The sequence below is a fragment of the Leptinotarsa decemlineata genome, unplaced genomic scaffold, assembly GCF_025532065.1.
Source record: "Leptinotarsa decemlineata unplaced genomic scaffold, Ldec_3_MD MMD2_tig00026347_RagTag_RagTag, whole genome shotgun sequence".
Taxonomy (NCBI): Eukaryota; Metazoa; Arthropoda; class Insecta; order Coleoptera; family Chrysomelidae; genus Leptinotarsa; species Leptinotarsa decemlineata.
This window is the reverse complement of record NW_027412698.1, coordinates 3,364,961-3,376,275: the sequence shown is the minus strand read 5'-3', so window position 1 is coordinate 3,376,275 and position 11,315 is coordinate 3,364,961. Positions and strand designations below refer to the sequence as shown.

The following is an 11,315-nucleotide window of genomic DNA, read 5'->3' as shown; positions in this document are numbered from 1 at the left end:
CCTCTTACATTTTTTCTTATTGGTACTACAACCCATGCCCATATGTCTTTTCGATTTCATAATGTTGGTGACAAGTAATGCAGCTGCTCTTTCCCCAATACTCGCGTCCTTCAATTTAACCCTATCCCAAGCGCTGTATTCAAGTTCTTTGTCGGCTAAATGTCTTGCTGCAAGATCGGATGGATGCTTAGAATATTGAATATCGTGTTTTTTGCATTTAATATCTAATTTATTGATTCCAGGATCGTTACGAGCTAAACGTTGTTTCAATTTTGTACCCGGTCCACAGTATTGATAACCTCCGGGTAGATGTAATTCGAAAGGAAGTTTGTTTATTAAATCATTAACAAAACCACAACCTCTTTTAATTTTACGATCACTTTCAATACGTCCGTATCGTTTGATGGTACACATATAAATGAATAAGCTAATAACATTTATATAGTCTCCAACCACGGCACGATGCGCATTGTAAAACAGAAAGAAAAGTTTGCTGTAGATAATCTAGATGAGAAATTTGGGTGTGGATTGAATGGACAAAGGGTATTCAGACATGGTCCACTACTTCCATCTTCAGTTCGAGGACTCATTATAGGACCTTCAAATTGTGGAAAGACGAATGCAATGATATCACTATTAACACATCCACAAGGACTGAGATTTAGAAATGTGTATCTCTATTCGAAATCATCATCATCAATCAACCTAATTATCAGTACTTGCGAAGTGTTTTGGAACCTATAAGAGGATTAGGTTTTTATACATTCAGCAATAATGCAGAAATAGTGGAACCCTCCGACGCTAAGCCTAATTCTGTTTTCATTTTCGATGATGTGATATGTGAAAAGCAAGATATTATTAGATCATATTTCTGTATGGGACGTCATAAGGATGTTGATTGTTTTTATCTAGCACAGACATATTCACAGGTACCCAAACAGTTAGTGCGTGACAATACCAATTTCATTATAATGTTCAAACAAGATGAGACGAATTTACATCACATTTATTCAGATCATGTTTCACCCGATGTAACATTCAAACAATTCCAATTGATGTGTGTAAAATGCTGGGAGGACCAATATGGATTTCTAGTCATTGATAAGGATAGAAAAATAGATGAAGGTAGATATCGCAAAGGATTCGATAGTTTTATATACCCATGATCTTGTTTTTTACACTTATTCGATCACTGAATATTGTAGAGGTCACTTCATCAGCGAATTAGGCTATAATTTAAAAAAGGGCATTATGAATACAAAAAAAGATTCTGAAAATAAAAACAATGAAATGAATTTGAAACGTCAACTAGTAGAGACAACAGAAGCTACTTCAAATTATCCCATGAGTACTCCAATAGGAAGAAAACAATCTTTTGCTAGTGTATCATCTGTGAATAGTGACACGAGCACACTTCAAGACGATATGAGAACAACTCTATTCGAAACACCATCATCGTCCCACATCGATTCCTCGGATCCTGACACCTCACCTGATATGAATGAAAGTGGTGAAGATGTTTTGATGAAACATTTGAATAATGTAAAATCTAGAAATTCAGCATATGATGGAACATTTGGCATACGTATGGATCCTATTACACAAAAGCTGAAAATGGGAAGTCTAGTGGTGCATTTCAAAGATGGAAACATTTCATTTTGGGATGCTAATAAAGTGAAAAAATATGAATGCGCAGGTAGTCCAGAATTGTATGATATGATCTTTTTGAAGAATCCACGAGATGTTGATAATAAAGAAACTCGTCAGGTATATTCCAAAATATTGAAAATAACGAATGCTCCATATAAACAATATCATCTGAAGAATGGTTTTAAAAATACAAATTCTAAAAAATTTCGTGAAGTTATCAAACCTCTATTAGACTCACGACAATATCCAATAAGAAGTAGAAGTAAAATTGGTGGAGCACTCAAACGAGTGAAAATGGAGAAAATATATAATTCTAAACCTGTGAATTATGTGTACTGGAATTCACCGAAAGAGTTAGTTGCTCGCCTACGACTATTGGTAGCTTCAAAGTCAGCTGGTCATACAGGACATGACAATGAAATAATTTCTATAATTGAAGAATTACATATTCACATGTAATGATCACTGTCACATCATCATTCAATGCAGTAACATTATCACCTTTTCTCTTTAATCATATTGAAATAGAATGACTAATGAAATAAGTGATGTCAAACGACAAGTTGTTAATGAATTACATAAACCTGCAAGACGTAATTTTCGTAGAAGAATAACCATCATCAAAGGTTTTGCAGATCTATGGCAAATAGATTTAGCTGAACTGCAACCTTATGCAAAAAGTAATGAAGGATACCGATATATACTTGTAGTGATAGATTGTTACTCCAAATATCTGTGGACTGTACCAGTTAAAGATAAAACAGGTAGTACAGTAACTAATGCAATGAAACATGTACTGAAAGAAGCCAAATACTCCCCCAAACACATACAAAGCGGTCAAGGGAATTTTTCAATAAAAGCTTCTCATCTCTCATGCGAGAATATAATATCAATCATTATTCAACATTTAGCACAAAGAAGGCAGCTATAGCAGAAAGAGTGATTCGTACAATAAAGGGGTGGCTCTACAAGGAATTTTCGATGAGAGGTCACCACAAATGGCTTGATATTCTTCCAACTATAACTAGTAGATATAACAATAAAGTTCATCGTACAATAGGTATGGCACCCATTAATGTTGATCCATCAACAAGATTGATATTCAAAGGTATCAATGGAGTTGGAGAAAAACAAAGTAAACCCAAATTCCGATTGAATGATATTGTACGAATAAGTAAATACAAACATATTTTTGAAAAGTCTTACACTGCGAACTTTACCACGGAACTCTTCAAGATTGTTAAAATCAATAAAACCTTTCCCACAACCTATAATCTTGAAGATATGAATGAACAACCTATTAGAGGATGTTTTTACGAAGAAGAGTTATTGCGAACCGAAAATCCTGACGTATATCTGATCGAGAAAGTGCTGAAGAAAAGGAAAAATAAATGTAAAGTGGTTAGGACTTCCTAGTGAACAGAATTCTTGGATTGATGAATCAAATATGCTTCAAATGTAATGTTAAAGTAATGTTAAAGTTCATTATTGTTTTCATTTCAATTATATGTAAGTGAATTGAAAAAATATTGCAGCGGTAAACATTGCCCCAACCATTCGCAATGTTCTGTGTATACCAAACCAAATTAATTGTATACTCCATTCCCGCTTAAAATTTTTTTCCAACTCACAATATTGAGAACACAATACCATTCCCAAAACTAATCGCTGTCACTTTGAAATGCTTTCTCCAACTCTTTTCGCCAAGTATCTCTCACTGATAATGCCGTCTCATAAAGTCGAGTCGACTCCTCAAGCTCTGCCTGTGCTTGCATTCTCGAACGTTTCATGATTTTTGAACGTAGTTCATCTGCTTCTTTGCTCATGTTAGCCAATTCAATTTCCGCTAATGCAATCTTAGCATCTAATGCTTGAAGAGTGTCCTTAATGACACTAATAGCTTGCTCACTCTTTTCATGTTCAGCAATAGCCATTTGCGCCTTTACAAGACGGCATTTCGCTTGCTTTTTCATATCTCCAAACCGAAGTAATGGAGTGAAAGAAGATAGCGATTCAGTCATCAAATCACCCTTCATTTCTTTGGGTTCACATTTTGTCTTCCTCTTCGATCTGTCACTTTTCGTTGTGGGCTTTTTCTCTCGCAAACCACTTTTCGATTGTTTTTTTTCTTTCAACTCAGTGACAATCGATGAAGATGCATTATTAACCTTCCTTTTGATAGTTCTCGATTTCTTATCAACACCAAGAGGGGGGTAGATGAAGGGTGTTTGGATGATGATGATTGTGAAATGATTGGAGTTTCAACGATAATTTGTTGAATTGGTTCCGGCACATCTGCGAAGTTAACGAAGTCGCTAATATCAAAATCACTTATCGAGTCTTGAGACTGTAAATGTAATACTGGAATATTTTCAAAATTAGTGTGATCGATATCAACAAGTGGTGAACCATCTTCAGCAATCAATAGTGGCATGGAGCTCATGATAATGATTATTTAGGTTTGGAGGAATGATATGTGATAGCAATAGAATGTGGATAGGAAAGGTGATGATGTTACTGATACTTCACCTTTTATAGAAGAAAATAAACTAGCGCATGCGCTCTTTCGTCAACTAGCCCACTCTTTCATCGACTAGAGATGCCATATCCTTCTCTCCCACTTAAAACGAGTTAAGTGATAGGTGGGAGTCGTACCACTTCCGTTTCCTATTCAATCGTATAAGTCGACTTGCGATCCTGAAGTTCATTCATTCACTCTCTACAACTGTGAGCAAACAACAACAAGATGAATTCTGCAAAAATAAATGCTGCATTAAATAGAACATCTGCTGTTGATGAAAACAATTGGATAGACGAATCAGATGATGAGGATGTCAATGTTCCGCTAGAGGAAGTGATAGTTGAAGCAGAAGATGTTGGAGTCGATGAAGATGAGATAGACGAAGTTGAAAACGAGGCCAACCAAAGCGACGAAGATGATGACGTGATGTAGTTTGAGAGGGTCATGGATGAAGAAGGAGATGATGAAGGGATAGAAGCTGACACAACTGAAGGCGATGGTGCTTTGAGGATCGGTATGCGAACGCTCAATGTCAGTGAGACATTGGAAGATCCCTTGGATTTGTATTGTGCAATGGATGCATACGTATTGATCAGCACAATAGATGGAGAGAACAAAAAACTATGCTGGTGCTGCTTTCGGTTTTATTCGCATAGAAACAATAATGGAGGGTGGTATGCCCATGTCAACACCCACAACACTGTCTCAATTATGGAAATGGGACAAAATTGGTGTGAAGCTTGCGAGAGGCCACTAATAAACTTCACCCGAATATCTACATGTATTATATGTAATAATGTCCAACCTGTGGCACAATAATCGTGGACCTACTGGTCAAAAAAAAACAACAGCCCTTTTCAGGGCTACATTATTCACACAAACGGTAGTAGTAGAATTCACAGATTATGTGATAAATGACTACTTTGACTAAAAAGTCGAAGTTAGGATTTGGTTTATCATCGAATATCTGTGCATATGATGAGTACTACTTTGACTGAAAGTCGAAGTTGGTAATTTCTCAATCATTGAATATAATGATGAGTACTACAGAGTTGGATGATGATACTTTCACATAAGTTTTGACTATAGTGTTAACCTATTTCTGATTGAAAATATAATGATAGCTCTGAAAATAGTTGTTTATTGTCTTTAATTGTAGCCCTTAAAAGGGCTGTTTTTCCTATTAATCCATACAATGGTATGGACTAACGCTCTTCATCATCAGAAACAATCATGATGGTGTCATCATCTGTATCTGATGATATACTGATGATGTCGTCCTCATATTCATCAGATTCATCTGAATCAGATGATATACTAATTATGTCGTCCGCATGATCATCTAGCTCGTTATCCTGTAGATCGTCTAACTCATCTACTTCCTCTTGCATACGTTCCGGGAAATCATCAGGAAGATCGTAGATGCGTTGCAGCATTTCTGCGAAGGTTGTACTGAAATGATCAAACGTAGAATCTATTTCATGTACCTGGATGGGTCCTGTACTCATCATAGAAGACTCTGGTACGCTCATCGGTTCGGTGGTGGAATCAGCAATCGACATTGTGAAAGAATGATGTAGAACTGGGATTGATACTATATTTATATTGGAAGAAATAAAACGGAGGGGGTGAAGTGTAAATGTAGAACAGTGTTTGAGATTCGAAAACATTAAAAATGACGATCTTCATGAAACTCTGAGCGATTATTATGAGAAATTCTAAGTGATTATTATGAAAAACTAATAAGAGAGAGGGAGGAAGACACTGCCCCAGCCTCGCAGTGCCTCGTGTAGGGGAGAGTAGTACACAATGAGACACAATTGAAAATAAATGCAATAAATTTCAACGTAACTTTATTAATGCACTTCAGACGATACAGAGCGTAAGTACGAACATTTAATCAACAAATTTCAAGCTTTTTAAAATAATTGGAACATAAAGACAGATTTTGAAAAAAAAAAAATAAAAAGTGGTGAATGGTGTCTCGGTGTGGACCAGGTATGGTACACTATGAGACTATTCAGCGGACGTTGTACGTACGAAATGAAATAGGAAATTTCACAGTACTCGATGAAAGCCTTTTCGATTTAATATCTGTAGGCGAAGGAAGAACAAGTTCTATGTCCCTACTATTCACGGAATGCACATCTGGAACATTCGGGAATATAAAGCAACCTCCAAGTTTCTCACTTTTTCTCATGTAAGATATTTCATAGTCACCCTCATCGTCCACATCCGACAGAAGTTTTTCAACATGAAAAACGTTGTTAGGAAACTTTACCAAAGCGAAATCATTTTTTCCCCAGTCTTATTATAGTCTGGTTGCAATTCTTCTTCATCCTCTGGAAACCAGCCATCATCATCGGAAGATACATCATCGATCTCCAAGTCATCATCATCAATGCTGGAATCACTAGTGCAGTCATTTTGATTCAAATTATTCCTCTTCCTTTTATTACGTGCATCTTTGCTGGAACTTACTTTCTTCAAGCTGCTTGCCCCTAACTCTTTTTGCAATTTTTGTGTTGTTTTTCCCAATTTCTTTATTGCTGCTTCTGCTGCTTTTTGTTCAATGGCTGTTTTTTCAGGAGTATCAGTAATGATAGTACTCCGACCTTTTGTTCTAGGTTTTCTATTTGATTTCCTAGGTGCGGCTTTTGGATAACCTCTGATTAATTCGGGGGTGATTATGGGAGATTGTTCTGTTACCTGTTTTTGTAAATTTTTGTTGGTTTCTCTGCGTTTTGTTAATTCTTTCGATTCGGTAGTCGACGAAGTAGATGGTTGTTCTTCAGCCGTCGAAGGTGATGCAGATGGTTGATCGTCTTGTAGTAGTGGTCTATCAGTAACAGCAGATGTTAAAAAATCAGCCTCAGTGAAAACTGTATCATCGAACGGCCATATTCCGGCTTTTCTGAAACCCGCCATAATATTAGCAGGTGTGAATGCTTTCGCATGAGCAATGCCTACACACTCTGCTATTTCATAAATAGAGACTGGTACACCAGGGTTTCGAAGAAGCCAATTATATCAATTGCCGAGTAATAATATGCTTTGAATGGCCCAAAAACAGCAAGATCTAAAGGCTGCATTTTATTACTACTATGTGGGGGTAATGTCAAAATGGAAACTCCATTATTTCTGGCTAAGTTAACAACTTCCACTGAAATATGACTTTTATGATTGTCGTAAATCAATAGCGAAGGATTTTCTTTGGAACTTCCAGAGTGTTCGATAAAATGTTCTAAAACTTGCACGAACAACTCAACGGTCATCCAACCGCTAGGATTCGCCAATCCTAGTGTCCCTGGTGGAGCTCCAAGTATCATTCGTTTTTTATAATTCTTTCTAGGATAAACCATCGCAGGAGGAATATGATTTCCAGATGCCGAAATAATAGCGCACGTCGTAACAAGAACTCCTCTTTCACCGCTTGTGCAGTGACTGATTTGTTTGACTCCTTTTGCAGCCACAACTTTCTTGGGTTTCTGCACAGTCGCTGTACTAGTTTCATCAAGATTGTATATTCTTGAAGGATTTTTTAATTTTTCGTTCTTCTCTAGGATGCTTCTTAGGTTTGAATAAAATGTCTTCACGTTGAACTCATTAAAGGAAGTAAGTCGACTAAGACTGCACTGCTCTGGCTGACGAATACTCAAGTTTCCACGCCGTTTTCTGAACGATCTCAGCCACTCACAGCCAGCAATTTTATTGGCTTTCCAAGATTCCGGTATTCTGCGGTTGTTAGCTATGGCAAATTGATATGCCAATTTTTTAACTCCTTCTGTCGTGAGTCCATAGGCCATTTGGGAACAAGTTATTATATATTCTGCTAACATTCTTTCATCCTCCTCAGAAAAGACTTGTCTGTTGGCATAGTTTGGTTCCATACGGACGTTTTCACCTGGTTTATTTTTCGCTCTTTTAACGTACCTTGCCAGTGTCTGAAATTTGATCCCACAAATTTCGCCAGCCTGTCTCAAAGAATGATTTTCATCTAATATTAGTCTTACTGCTCTTGCCATAGCTTCCTTCGACGTGGCACCAATTTTTCGTTCTACTTTTCTGCGAACCATTTCTGAAAAATGATGTGTCTCAGTGTGTACCATTGGATATGTCTCACTGTATACTACTAGCAGTTATAATAATGAAACAAAACAAAAACTGAGAAGCCAAAAGATATTCAAAATGAAATCATTTTGAGGTTATAGAACAATAATTTACGTATCATATGAAATAATTGAACCTCCAAAATAGTTCGAGCCTTTTAATACAGAACGTTCAAATCAGAAATACTGAAGTACACAACTCACCTCCAAATATGCACTTTTTGAATTAAACTCAATTACAATTGGAATAACTGCACCACTGCTTCAGTGTATGTTTAGTTTTAAGGCAGATTCACTTCGGCTACCACGCAGTTGGCTTAATATGGCGGCAATTTTAAATATTCTGACTGTCTCACTGTGTCCACTGTACCACTGTGTACTACCCTCCCCTACACCAACCAAAAAAGTGTGTACTCCGTGGAAGGAAAGGAAAGGAAAGGGTGGGAGAAACAGGGAAACGATTACATATCGTCGTCGGAATTTAGGACATAATCGTCATCAATTAGGATGGGAGATGGCGGAGGACTGTCCTCGATAAGGATTGGGGATGGTGGAAGTCTGATGTCGCCAGCGTCATCGTCGTCGTCGTCATCCTCATCTGTGGTGTCTCCAGGCGGTGGGTCACCCCATTCGTCATCCCATTGGTTGGGATCCGGATAATCCCCGTCCGATAGGTCAGCTTCATCACTCCCAGTGATATGCTGAACCTGCACCCTGTAGTCATGATTCCTGAATTCGTATGGAATGTCATGAGGTGCCGTTGTGGAGTCCACGAATCCTTCCTGTATATATGCATAGTAAGGCATCTGAGGCTCCGGGACACTAAAGGGCTCAGTAGTTGAATCAGGTTCCATGTTGGAGGTGGCTGATCAACCGAATATTCCAACAGATAATTCCTACTTTTATACTTTTGAAAGGGAGTGGGGAGGAGTGGGGATGAAAGAACTTCGAATTGAAATTGAAAAAAAGAAAAATAATGAAAAGACGAAGTGAAGAAAAATGCTCCAACCATCGCATTGTTCAATGTGTACCAAACCAAAACAATGTACACCCTTTATTTCACTTCTTTTTTCATTTGTTTTTTTTGTTTTTTATTCCTAAAATTATAATTACAAACCTAAAACTACCATGCTACCTAATTATCCTAAAACTATCCTAGTTGACCTAAAAACTATTTCCCTTTATTTAAAAATTTCTTGATAAATATTTTTAGTTCATTATTGAGCTCTATCGAAGAGGTCTCTGCCTTCCGCCTTTCCTTCAGAGCTGCAGTCCTTCGATCTAGCTCGGCCATCCTCATTAATAACTCGCGCCGTTGGCTAGCAATTTCATTCTCCTCCCGGGAAATGCTAGCCAACGCGGCCTCACTATTTCGTGAAGCGAGTGCAACATCCCTACACCTCTGTAGGAAAGTTTCCATCTCCTGGGGGTTAACCTCTCCGATAGGCTCCGGCACTGGTGGCGCGATCTCCCCGGCAGGCTTCGACACTGGTGGCACGACCTCCATGGCAGGCTCAGGCACCGGTTTAAGTTCCATGGGTGTCAACATCGTTAATGGTGCAAATTGGGTGAGGATTTCACCTGGAGATGGCACCCTCGGCACCGGCTTATATGCTCTCCGTCTTTCCTCTGTCAATGCGAGCGGTGTGGGACGTCTCGGAGGATTCCTTTTGGCGGTCGACCAACTACCTGCATAAGGGTTAGTCCTATTGCATTTACTCCTATACCTTTGAATAGGACCAACCTTAGCTGCAGATTGCCGCTTGGCTTTGTTAACAACCCTGTCTTCCTGGAATGAGACAGGGCTGCGTGGCCGCTGCACACCACCCGAAGTTGAAGCCTTCACCTCTTGGACCATCACCACCTCGTCTCCCTCGAACATGTCAGGGCTGCCTGGTCGCTCCACCTCAACATCCACAGGTATGATCGATGCCACAGCGTTGTCGATTTCCTGCGTGTAGTTTTCCATTCTGATAATGTAAAATAATACAAAGTTAGTTGTTATGAAAAAGTAACATTGATAACTTACTCAAAATTCGCTAGTTGTAGACGACTGCTGTAGTAAGTAGACTGGTGTTGTAGTAGACTGCTGTAGCTGGACTGCACTCGATGAGAAGACTTGTCGTACTGAATGCCGGGAAGTGTGCTCCTCAGGGTGTAGGCAGAAGTGGGAGTGAGGTGGGGGCGCGCATGCGCAATTGTGGGGTGAGGCGAGCAATGGTGGGAAGGGGGCGGGGCTAAAAGTGGAGGAAAGTGGGCGGGGACTACAGTGTGTTGTTGAAATTTTTTTTTTAATGAAACATAAAATTAAAAATTTTTAGTCATAGAACCGGCATTGGTCATCCTTAGTCATAGAACCGGCATTGGTCATCTACTTGAATTGTGACTGGAGAAAAAAAATCTTTATTTTTTGTAAATCTATATTATTAAAATCAATAATGGGGGTATTTAATAATCAGTGTGTATGTAGAATCGATATTTTTTGAGAAATGAGTGGTGGAATCTCATTATGTAATATTGAATTTATTACACTTATTTTCAATTTCACACGAAAAATAGTAATGACAAAAGTTGTAGAGAATTCAATTTCCAACAAATTTGGTCTCCAATAATTTTTTCGCAGGATTGATATTTTTCGAGAAAAGAACGGGTTGTAATCCCATTATGTAATATTGAATTTATTACACTTATTTTCAATTTTACACGAAAAATAGTAATGACAAAAGTTGTAGAGAATTGAATTTCCAACAAATTTGGTCTCTATTAATTTTTTCGCAGGAATGATATTTTTCGAGAAAAGAACGGGTTGTAATCTCATTATGTAATATTGAATTTATTACACTTATTTTCAATTTTACACGAAAAATAGTAATGACAAAAGTTGTAGAGAATTCAATTTCCAACAAATTTGGTCTCCATTAATTTTTTCGCAGGACTGATATTTTTCGAGAAAAGAACGGGTTGTAATCTCATTATGTAATATTGAATTTATTATACTTATTTTCTATTTTACCCGAAAAATAGTAATGACAAAA

The 11,315-nt window shown here is 37.9% G+C and overlaps 1 protein-coding gene across 1 annotated transcript; it reads right to left on the bottom strand.

Annotated features, from left to right (window-relative positions):
- Window positions 1-6,903: 6,903 nt before the first annotated feature.
- On the bottom strand, window positions 6,904-8,667 carry LOC141486152 (uncharacterized). Its single transcript, XM_074183869.1, has 2 exons — window positions 8,485-8,667; window positions 6,904-8,249 (listed from the first exon to the last, which is right to left on the bottom strand). Exon 2 carries the CDS (start codon window positions 8,245-8,247, stop codon window positions 7,150-7,152), a length of 1,098 nt encoding a protein of 365 aa, XP_074039970.1. The 5' UTR covers window positions 8,248-8,249; window positions 8,485-8,667; the 3' UTR covers window positions 6,904-7,149.
- Window positions 8,668-11,315: the final 2,648 nt, after the last annotated feature.

Bases quoted from the DNA above. Each gene is read 5' to 3' on its own strand.
- LOC141486152 (XM_074183869.1), bottom strand. From the start codon at position 8,247: ATGGTTCGCAGAAAAGTAGAACGAAAAATTGGTGCCACGTCGAAGGAA.